The sequence below is a fragment of the Aquila chrysaetos genome, chromosome 17 (assembly GCF_900496995.4).
Source record: "Aquila chrysaetos chrysaetos chromosome 17, bAquChr1.4, whole genome shotgun sequence".
NCBI lineage: Eukaryota > Metazoa > Chordata > Aves > Accipitriformes > Accipitridae > Aquila > Aquila chrysaetos.
Genome location: NC_044020.1, coordinates 26,755,246 through 26,767,255, shown reverse-complemented (window position 1 = coordinate 26,767,255; position 12,010 = coordinate 26,755,246). Strand labels below are relative to the sequence as shown.

Sequence of the window (12,010 nt, the reverse complement as noted above, 5' to 3'; positions counted from 1 at the left end):
TTTATCAGCACCGAGATTTTTTTTCTTTCTTCTCCTGTATCAGCCATCTGGGAGTGAAACTATAATATGAGGACCTATGAAGTTTCTTCTAATTTAAATCCAGGAAATCTGGTGCCCGTTCCACTATGGATGTTGTCACATCTAGAGCAGAAGGAGCGTAGCATATAGCATAATTACTGCCCTGTGCTATAACCTGGTTTTGCTACGTCTTTGTTGTTCCAATGTAAGTTGCGTGAAGCACCTTGGGGACAATGGCGTGCCAGGGTATTTATTAGTATTGCTGGTCACTTAGAGGACAAATACTTCTTAATATTTAAATATAGGCACAGTCTTTAGTGAATTGGCTTCTCAGCTGTATGAGCTCTCAGGGGTTCACATGATTTCAGCTTTCCTTCTGGGTGTGGTCTCTGTGGAATGTTGTTTTCACAGATTTTAGTTTCACTTCTCCCTGATTTCTCTCTGAAGCATTGTAGGAAAAATCCTAGTTGCTGTAATAGCATTTACCATACAGGAACATTAGTATTTCTTAGTGGACAAGATTATGGCACTGAAGGATTTGTAAAGATGTGTCAAGTTGCTAGATGTACTGGAAATCTTTTCTTATACTATAGAGCTAGGAGCAGACTGGAGAAGAGAGAAAAAAGTAATTCTGTGATTAGTATGTGTTGCTGTGACAAGTTCGAACTAAAAGATGTGGTTTTAGCAATATTTTTATGGTGCCAGAATCATCAACAGCCTACAAATTCTGACTCTTCAAGTAGAGACCGATAGCACCAGCCTTCAGACTTCATATTGGAATGTAAAAAGGATGCAAAAAATGCCTTCTGACCTTTTATAGTTATACTAGCACAAATTAAGAAATTAAGAAAACTCTCAAGGTTCTTTTTACCTATTGCTCAATATCTGAAATGATCTTGATTAACTTGGAACCTAATAATTAGTAGTAAAGCTCTGTGCAAAGTGATACTAATTTTCATGTGGTAATTAATGAAAACATTCTTGTTTTCTGTAGATACCCTGAGATTAACTCATCTTGCTGGGAAACAAGCTGTAAATATTTTCACTGCCACACATACTATGACAGGGCAGGAAGAAATTTCGCATCCAGCTGTGGGTTTTAAATCTCATCTCATTCGTTTGATTGGAAATTTGTGTTATAAAAATAAAGAAAACCAAGACAAGGTAAGTTTATACATTTTTCTGGCAGGACTCTGACATGTGAACAGATATGTATGCCTGGCCATGGCTTTACTGATGAAAATATATTGTTGATCTACAAATAGAGATTGGAATTGGTCAGGTAAAGGAGGTAAATTTTTTTTTTTTAGTGTCTTTGTTATTAAAAAGTCTGCATACTTGTGATAATAATTCAATGTAATGTGTGCCTGTCCACCTTTTACTTCAGTCCTGTAGAATGCAAGCTAGTGCTAATTCCTTTATTGTTTTCACGTTTGCACTTTCTTTGAAAAGAAAATGTCTGAGACTAAACCTCAACTTCACTTTGAAGGGAAATGGATGAGAATTGTTGAATAAACTTAATTTTAAATCTTCGAATTAGTCTCTAATGCCCCCCCCCCCCAAAAAAAAAAAAAAAAATTCATGCCACTTTAAAAATGTAGGGATTTTGAACCCTTTATCTTTAGAATTCCTGTATGGAAAATTAGTTCTGTTTCCACAATGAGGAAAAAGAGGGAAACAACAGCATGTTTTTAAAAATGAAGCCTTTTTCTCTTAGAGTGATAAAAGATGTGGTTTTCCTCCAGGACTTTGTTAGACTAACCTAATTTCAACAAGAAAAGCAGTCATGAAATAATGTTGTCTTACAGTTTATCTAAGCACTTAACAAAAATCAAGTAGGTTACTTTTCTCATTTGGCCATATAGTGTATTACAGTAGCTTCAGCTTAGTGAAAGGTTTCTGTTTCTCTAGTTCCTGCTTGTGAGTTTCTTGTAGAGAAACCCTCTGTTGATTCCTGTATCTTCCTTTTCTTAGAAGTGTCTTTCCTTATGGCAGCCTTGTCCTGGAAGGAAATGGTCTTGAGTAGCCTTTGTTATTCATATTTGTTACTGAACAGGGAAATTTGGGATTGTTTTCCTTTCTTTATTGATTTGAATCAAAGTATTCACCTGTTCTCTAGGAAGCAATTTTTAGGCTGGAAAATTAAAAACACAGAAGAAGGACTGCATCAAAGAAGGAGTAAAAGAGATAATGTAGTATTTTTACTTCTCTTTTATGATGTCAAATGAGGCCCATGTCAACAAGTACCAAAAATACAGTAATTAATATTGGTTACTCTGCAGGAAGTTACGTATGATGAGATACTCTTGAGTCTAATTCTGTGTTGCCAAGGAGCTATCAAGACTGAGTACTGAAAAATCAATCCTTGTTGGAAGCTTCTGTTTCCTAAATTATTTTTTTTTGGCGATTACTTCGTTTTACAAAGATAATAGATTCTTTTGTACTGATGCCATCAAATCTGGTTCCAACTGCTTCAGTGGCTACCAAGTTAGACTTTTATAATGGCAGCAGGGCATTTTGTAGTGTATAAGAGGGGCGTTCCCATTTCCTTGGGGTTTTTTGTGCAGGGTAGAGAAATGGAAAATCTGAGGAATGCTACCCTCTTTGTCTGACAAATGTTAATAATGTGGGCACGTAGATGGGAAATATGGTAATGAACTTCCCTTTCCCCATTCATATTATGGTATATAACGAAAGATTTTAATATTTCTGAAAAATATTACTAATCCTATTAATCACTTGCATATCTCTCTCTGACTTGTTATGATGTAATATGTGTATATGTAAGTGAAATAAATTTTTGTGAAATACCTTACGATAGTGGAGAGGAGGGGTTTGCTTTCATTTTGAAAGGGTTGATTTGCTGCTTATTGTTCATTTTCGCTGGGCTTTTCAAAGGCCCCTGGAGCAATTAGGCATGCAGGCTTAGTGTTTTCAATGGAAGTTGGGTATTAACTTGCCTTAAATTGCCTGCAAATATTATTGCTCTATGCTGTCTTGAAAATTACTTAGATTCTTGTGTGTGATATCATGGAACATTATTTAAGTGCCGTTGAAACTTTAGAAATGCCAATAGTATGATATCCTGTCTGTACCTTCAGTTTATTTCATACATTTAAATTGGCTCTAATAAATGCACTTGTCATTTTTAAGGCAGTTTCCATACATAAACACGTGCTTGTGAGGACGAGGCAAGCAGCCCATATCATTGCACAGATAAGAAAACTGAAGTTTTGAGATGAGAGTGAATTCTTCGAAGTGGTGCATGGGTCAGACCTAGAACTGAATGAAAATAGGGTTAGTTCCTGGGTTCCCATATCTCTCTTCAGAGTAGTATCTCACAATATAGGTCTTATTTTATATCCATTATTGGGTTTACACAGAGTTTACTTTCTGTATTCAATCCAAATTAATGTAATACAGGGTAGATTATATAAAAAACACAAGAAGCCAACCGACCAACGCATCTGAGAGACCTTGGGCTTTACCACTGGCTGTTGCTTTTGTATGTCTTACCATGTGAACTGTAGGCACGAGCTGGGGAAGTGGCTTTCTCTTCACCCAGTTTAGCTGGTTGCCTGGTGTGAGAGGGCTGCGTATCACTTACCAAAGGCTCTCGAACAGCACTGTTAGTATTCTGACTCTTTAATGAACTGACGGTTTCACACTTGTTTTCTCTAATATTTTTCTGTAATTTCCAGTCCCAGTAGAGCTCTTTTTCCAGTAACAATGATAACGTATTAGTAAATGGAGTAATAGCACACTACTAATAACACATAATAAAAAAATATAGCCCCTATTTTTAGAATATAACCTTAGTGCTTGGTATTGGTCTGCCTGACTTGTCCTGAAAACTTAAGTAGTCCCCAAGACCTGGGGCTTGAACAGTGACTTGGGCTAAGCCCTCTGGGTGAACAGAGCTGCATCGCTGTCTTCAGGACCTTTGACAGTCGAGTGACAACCTGCTTGTTCTTTGGGAAGTGGGTCTTGAGCCAGCCTACGCCTCAGGCAGTGCGTGTCTCCTCAATACGATGGTGCAGTCCTACTGCATGAGGTGTTAGTGACAGAGTTAAAGCAACAGAGAATGCTTGTAGTGGGAGGATAGTTGCTCTGCAAAGGCTGCTTCTCCATCTCTGTTTATGGTCTCCACCTGCTATAAGAGCAATAATTGCAGGGGATTAGTGCACTGGTTTGTTGGCAGTGGTGAAAAATCTTGTAATGCTTTGGATCAGAGAAATATCTTACTAGTGTTTTATTGCGTCTTCACTTTCTGTTTAAAACCATTCTTTGTTTTTAAAAAGCATTCCTTAGCTTGTACTCTGTTAGCATTAGGAATGCATTCTTTACATCTTCTCTTCCTCATAGTTTTATTTACACTATTGTGATAAGTTCTTAAGATATAAGGGAGTGGGCAGACATTTAAGCCGTAAACTGAGATGCAGTTATTAAAATGGGTCTTGCCAGGCTTACTGCCCACTTGCATGTTTTGCAAGGCTGGATGGGTTGGTATTTGTAAGAAAAGTAATGATAAAATGATGAAATGTTCATTTTGAACTGATAAAAGTTTGGTATATACATGTCCTGAGTTGCACACACTCTTGCATAAAGAGGAGAGAAGAACAAATAAAAGCGCTGTACTTAAGACACCAAGTGTTGAGCTAGTTCCGTGTTGAACCTGCCAAGAGCCTGCAATGGATGTGCTGTTCTCCTGTGCTTTCTCTCTCTGTAGGAGGAAGAGCTGTCAAGAGTTATTGTCATACATGTGGGGCAGTCCTGTGGCTTGTATTTTGTTATGTCTCCTTCACAAAGATGCATTGTATGTTTTTATTAAATACACTGGAAGGAAGGAGGTGGGTTCTCAGGCTGAGCAAGGAGTGGAGGTTTTGGCTGGTAGTTGATGAATGAAGTTATCAGAAGGAAAAAGTGAAAATTCCTCCATAGTCCCCTCACCTTCTTTGACTTACCTTCTAAACACCTCAGCTTTATCATCTGGACAGAATTTGTACTGTTTTCTTGGCGGGGGGCTTTAGGCACTTATTTTCCACTCTCACTTTTAAAGCTATGAAGTGATAGATTCAGTGCAGCTCTTTCTGCTGGTTTAGTGTAGTAGAACTGTTTTAATAAAGAATAAAACTTATGAAAGAAACCTAATCAGTGAGGTATAGAGGACATAATTCTTTATTGTAGAAATGAAACAAATACAGAATAGGTCATAGCAATTAATCTGCATCCCTATTTCTTTGTTCAGTTACCAGAATATGTACTGGAAGGTGAGATGACTATTCTCTGCCTTATTGTGACAGATAGCAGTGCTCTGCACAACCTTATTACCTTTCCCTAAAACTGTTGTTTATGTCGTGAGGTGTTTATGCAGTATGACTTGTTTAAAATACTTTATTTAATTACAAGTGTCATCAGTACTTGAATAAGCAACGGAATAATGTAGACCTTATTCTGCATTGTTTCCCTTCCTCTGTTGTAAAGAGAGGAAATCACATAACCTTGCTGGAGTTAGTAAATAGGGAATTGAAAGGAAGTAGAAAGCTTGACAAAATTTAATTGCAATCTTTATTCACTATTCACTTCAGTTCACTATTACCTCTGAGATCAAACTGGGAATCTGAATTGCCTGGAGGTTCTGTCCTGTGAAAACTGTTACCAAAGGATGTAGCGTTGTCTGGAACAAGCTAGATGCAAGACATGAGCTGCATTCCTTGCAATGGGGGACCAGCCAGCTGGCAGAACATTGGCGTGCTGAGATCATGCTGTACTGTTGCCTTTTGAGAGGGATCTCAAAGGGAAAAATTGTGACATTTCCGAATGCCAAGTTAAGCCTAACTTGGTAAGAACAAAGAGCTTGGGTTTGGTGCTGTAATCTGGTTGCGTTGGCTTCACTGTCTTTGACTCTTGTTGCTGATAGGTAGTTTATTGCTACCTGCTTACTTTGTCTAGCAATACAGTTAGTATGCTGGGACAGTTTGATACACGCTGAGACATCTCTATCCCCTGCAGAACAGTGAATACACACAAGTATATTTTTGAGGTGTCTCTTTATCAGCAAAAGCAAAACTGATCCCCTCAGCAATCCATACCCTTATGCCAAGAACATTTTAGATACTGGGGATGCTGATGGACCCAATGATAGGATGTTAATCTTGGAATGTGTGTGTTTCATTGGTAAAGTGGTTCTGTTGTTTATGTAGGGGCAAAAACTTTAAATACAGAGTTGTCTTTTTGGTATTGGCACCTGGCATCTTCTTACCTAAATGGAATCACTCTAATGCGGTGAACAATTTATGAGGGAAACTTTGTCACACGCCTTTTTTTATTTGAGATGGCAGCACTGCTTCCTCTAATGCAAATATATTGGTTTTTGTCAATGCCGAGTTGAGAAAGGAAGTCTTCTGGGAGAAACGGGCCGGGGGGGGGGGGAGCTTCTGCAGTTAAAATCAATCTTAATAAAAGTAGCAAGTAAAACATCTGGATACTGTTTAATGTGTTTAATGTAACTTGGATTATTTTTTTATATACGTCCAAGCCAAATTGTTTTATATGAGACTAGCTCTCTAATTTGAAGACTGTTCTGCCTGAAAGTATGAACAAGATTTAACTTGTTTGGAATTCAGTTTTCCATTCTTTTTTTCACTGGGGCAGGGTGTACAATGAGTCCAGTTAGAATACAGTTAGAAAAAGGTGCCCGCGTCCATAGATCAAACTGTCACCATTCAGCTCCTTAACTTAATCATCTTGCTGTAGTGATTACAAAATAGAAAATTTCCAACTAAAGACAAATACTTTGTTTTGTTTAACAATTGGCTCTTTCTCACCTAAGGTTTTCAGAAAGACTGCATGAGCTTATCTGTCCTTTTTCTTCAAGATTAGTTTAACTTTTCAGTGTAATTACATTCTTCCTGGCATGGCAGGATTTGGAGTTACTCGCAGTGAAGATCGTCCCACATTTATCTGTGTATGCTGTTGCGAGAGGGAGGAGAGAAATAAACCACTTTGATTTCTTCATTAGAAATCTACATAATTGTGATTATTATATTTTCCTAATGTTAAGCATAAGCCTAAAATGGAAGAGATTCTTGGTTTAGAGTTGAGCAAAAAAGGAGGAGCCTTTTGGATATGGATGCTCTGAAGTGGTGACCTCCTGCACACCTAACTGTAAAGTTCTGCATGGTTCCACTGTTTGATGGGGCTATTCTAATGTTGTAGCTATCTGTATGTTTTAATGCTTTGCTAGATAAGGACAAAACATTCAGGGTGTTGCAGGCCTGAGCCCTTTAATTGGTAACTTTTGTCTAGGTCTAGCCCTGTAAAAGTCAGCAGTAAAGCTTAAAAGGACTTTCTCACAGAAGTCCTTTAAAAGCCTAGGTTTTGCTGTGGAAATGAGATCTATACCTAGCTAGTATAGAGATACCCCAAAGTAGAAAAGTGTCTGTGGTTCAAGAGTGTCTTTGAAAGTATCTGTTGCGACATATAAGGTAACTTGTCTCTAGTCTTGGTCCCATATGGATTTTATGTTAGTCTTCAGCTTTGTTGCAGTCATGAATACTTAACGAAGTGCCAAGATTTTCATCAAAGTGCTAGAGACTGTTAAACAAAAAAAATAATGAGATGTCTAAGGGGTGGGACAATGTGAGTAATAAAGGGTTGGTGTGGAGGGTTTTTTTGCCCAGAGGTCAGAGATGTATGCCTAATGCAGTATAGTTTGTAAGGCGCTGAATGATTTTTATAACAATGTGATTCATTTGCGGTTAGAGAATAATAAAAACCCATCTGCTCCTTTATAGGCAACAAGTTGATGTTCCCCCTTGTCCTGCTCCTATTCCCCCTTCCGCCCCACCAATTTTTGGCAATTGATACAGTTGATCCAGTCATTTGTTGTGACTTGTCCGGTTCGACCAATTTCACTTGAAGCCTTGCTCATATAATGCGTAGAAAGTTTGTTCTTGCGAGGAATGTAGATGCACTTAGGCACAGTCAAAGTTTCATATTAAAGGCAATTTTAGTACTGCAATAAGCTAATTTTTTTGTTTTTCTTTAGGTTTTATTTTAAACAGTTTCCATTTGATATGTAAATTGCATGCTACGTAGAGATATCTTTACATATTGATTGTCTGGATATCCTCAATGATTAGGTGAAGGCTGACATACGCACAGTACTATACTTCCCTTCTAGTATATTATTGGCCTGCTTCACATGGAGGATTACCATAATTACCATCTAACAGATAAAGGGAGTATAAAGATCAATCGGTATATTATTATGTTCTCATGAATCACAGGCTGAGACTTTGACCAAACCTTGAATATACATAAATGTAAACTACATTGGCAGAAGCCAATGTGAAAATGTCTGTAGAAAGATTTTGTGCAACATACACTTGCCAAAAGCAAGAACAGGACTTGGGCATTTTGGAGTAAAAGAAAGATTGTGGGAGGAGGATTAGTCTTGTGAAGTTAATAGTGTTTTAAATTAAGATGTTGGATAGCTCTAGAAATTAAATTAATTGATTTGATTTATAGCGGAGAGAGAAGATAGAAAAGAGTAAGAACACTAGATGTCTTCTAACATTCAAAATTAAAACAATCTGGCTCTGCATACATTTCCAAACAGTCAGTACCAGCTTATAGGCTTGTTGGCCTCTTCTTGACTCTGAACAGTTTTTTGAACCCTATTTGGTGTTGAACCTTATTACCATTGCAGCACAGCATAGGACTTTAGCCCTTTTTAAAGGAAAGCTCAGCACGCTGTTGTCAAACAGCCATTTCCAGACCTTTTTCAAACTCACAGTAAACACTTAAGAGTAAGTGTTGAAACTCCATCTATAGCATTGATATTTCATGTGTCTGTTTAAGATGAGCAGCTCTTGTAAAAATACTCATTTTAAGCCAGTCTGAAATCTGAAAATAAGGTATTGACCTTTATGTGGAAGAATTCTCAAAGGTTCCTGCAACTCCTTACCTGGTCTGATGGGCCGAATAGTAGTTATACACGTGGCAGACGTGAATTAAACTTGGTGTTCACCAGAGGGTGTTTCATCCTGTTGCAGGCTTTTTAGACCTGTGGGTTTGCTGAATGGCCTGATGTAGCACTTACGTGAAAGGTGTATTGTGTGGCAGTCCTCGCTGCTTGGAGTAATTTCTGTAAACACCAGCGTAAACCATATGAGGGGGCTATGCTGTGCGGTAGATATTGCAGGTGGTTCTTGGTGTGTTACCTCCTTTGTAGAACAGAGGAGTGTTCTCCTGGGCTTTGCGGGAGCTTTCTCTCTTCAAGAACAGCTTCAGCATCTGTTGGGCAAATGCCCTGGTTTGAAGTCCACTGAAATCAGAAAATGCCTTTGCTTTCCTCAGCGATCTTGATCATCATCATCATTGCTTTTATTGGATGTATATTTTGAGGCCTATAAACATGGGAGGTGATGTGGCCTAGCTTCTAGAAAAAGGAGTCTGGGAGTCGTGACAACTTTTTTGTCCTTTCTCCAGCTTGGATTCAGATGCTTTAGTAAGACATGGGATGTTGAAGTTCTAGTAGCTTGCAAAATATTCTGAGGTATTCAGAGATTTTGTTGTTGTTGTTGTTCAAAGTATCATTCTCAGTTAAGTGAAGAGCACCATATCAACAGAAAATGTTTCTTGCTAGTTTACTGGGTGCTGAAGAACTGAATTTTTTGGGGGTACTCAATGTTAGGAAAACCGTTACTAAAATAACCACCTTCTGATGTGGCTAATTTAATATTAAAAAGAAAGTCTCAGAAGACATACTGTACCCTGTATTGCAGGAAGGGGGTTATCTGTGTTTCCTGCTTTTTTTGCCAGTGTTATTGATTGCTGAGAGCAAGACCACCGTATGTGGAAGAATGTCTACCTTTCTGAATACTTTTCTCCAGCTCAGATCTGAGCTGTTAATCCAAATTCTTTCCACTTTTACTAGTGTCAGATGCAAGTGACATACATTTTCCATTACTATAACAAGGAATTTCATTAGTTTTCTATGTTGTTTTTCATTCTTCTAACCTCAGCATGAACTTTGAGTTTCCCCATCTTTTCTTTAACTGCCATCCCACATACAATTTCTTGGGGAGGGGAGTTGTTTTTTTTTTTAAGCTGCACCAGACTTCACAGTGGGCTGATGTTATAATGCTGTGAGTGTTGAACACGATCCCTTTTGGATACATAAAACTTTCTCTTCCTTTCCACTTACAAGAGGTTGTGTTTGCTGTTTTAATGACCCTGTGAGGCACAGGAATCAGTTGTCTTTCCACCTGTTTCCTGGGTAGCTACTAAGTTTTGGCTACTGTGAAATATTAAAGTTTCTCAGCTTGTATTTTTATGACTATCCTGAAGTTTATAAACATAGGTACAAGCAAAAAAAAAGAAGATTTTTCTGTTTTGTTGGTGTTGAGATTTGGCCATCACTACTTGTAATTTGTCAGTTCAGTTCACATTTTGGAAGCACCAGTAAAATAGTTTCATTGAGGAAATAATGGAACATGACATATGTGATACACTACATTTTGTGATGAATTTACTGCAGCAACTCTTGGCTTTAGTGGTACTCTGTGCTACATTCAGGGTGAGGAGGACATGAAGGAAGCTTTGTGTGAAGGCTTGTGGAACGAGGTGGTGGAAGATCCCTTACCAGCAATCAGCAAGCAGGGTGCTGAACACACGCCACTGAGTCCTGATACTAACTTTCCCACCAAATCAGAGAAGCATTGAGCTAGACAGAAGCTTACAAAGGTGCTTACAGAAGTGTGGTGTCCAGTTTCTGTTTCATTCTGTTTCACAGTGGGGCTCAGTTACTTAACTACCTCCACTCCTGTGGCAGCCAGTCATCAGGTTCAGTAGAGGTGTAATGTCTTGCAGGCTTCAGCCTGGCTTTGCCTTATCAAAAAAGCAGCAGTGAGCCTTCAGCTCTCGTTGCCTGTGTGCCTTTGAGCCAGTATAATTTCTGTTACCAGCCCTGAAAATTGTTTGCTAAAACCGTTGAAGTATGTGAGGCCATATCAGAGCACCTAGTCTTCAGATAGAGACCAAGCATTTGGTTTTTTTAGGGTTTTTTTGCTCTTTCTCCTGTTTTTATATCTTTGGGAAGAGAAAGGAAAGTGCAGTGACTGTCATCTGCAGTTTTGAATTTCTGCCATTGGGTGATGCTGTTTATTCTAAATTGTAGACCTGCAGTATTCTGCTCCTTGCTGTTCAGCATGGAAATGCTTGAGTGAAGTTTGGTGATTCCGGTGCCCAAAGGGTACCAAAGTACTTGAATAGTCTAATTTTTAAAGGCTGCAGAAGCAGAGTGGGGCAGGGGGGAGGAATGACAATACATATGTCCATGTAGGCAAAGGTTCTGCCTGTTTAGCTTTTATTTGCAGGATTCCATTCCGTTATCTTTTCTACTTGAAATGCAGGGCTCTTTGAAGAGCCCCGATATTATTAGAGGGCTGCAATAATACAAAACCAAGTGGTGATCACTTTTGCATCCTTTTATTAACTGTAGATTAGATAATCTACTTGCTATCAACAGCCAATTATTGGAAGAAACCTAACTAGTTTTCATGCCTTCTTTTATCTATGCAGTGGTAGAACAGGTGAGAAAAGAGAACTTCTTGTAATCTTTAAGGAGATTTTAGAAAAATATCTCAGTTCTCACATTTTTTAAGGACTTCATAAATAGTGAGGATCTTCTGTCTGTGTTTTGAGGGAGAACAGAGTTAATAATATTCCTTTTACAGTCTATTGATATCTTTATTTTGGTGATTCACATCAGCTGTGCTTTTTGAAAAATTTCTATTCTTTAATCAAAAAAGCTCAGTATTTACATAAAGAAGTGGCAAAGATAAAAATCACCTCATTAGTGAGCATTTAAATGTTTAGAACTGTATGTCTCCAAGTTCATACATCTTAATTGCAGTCAGACATGTTCAGATTGTTACGGCAGAAGTAGTTTGCTGGAAGGATTTCAGAGGGACATTGACCAAAG

At 38.2% G+C, this 12,010-nt stretch overlaps 1 protein-coding gene across 5 annotated transcripts in view; it reads left to right on the top strand.

The window, feature by feature from the left end:
- Positions 1-12,010, top strand: part of ATXN10 (ataxin 10) — a 106,422-nt gene that overhangs the window by 56,232 nt on the left and 38,180 nt on the right. For all 5 annotated transcript variants that reach the window (XM_030040976.2, XM_030040974.2, XM_030040978.2 and 2 more), the window contains one exon: positions 1,013-1,182. In XM_030040976.2, the coding sequence (XP_029896836.1) occupies positions 1,013-1,182 (170 nt within the window). The remainder of the gene's footprint in view (positions 1-1,012; positions 1,183-12,010) is intronic.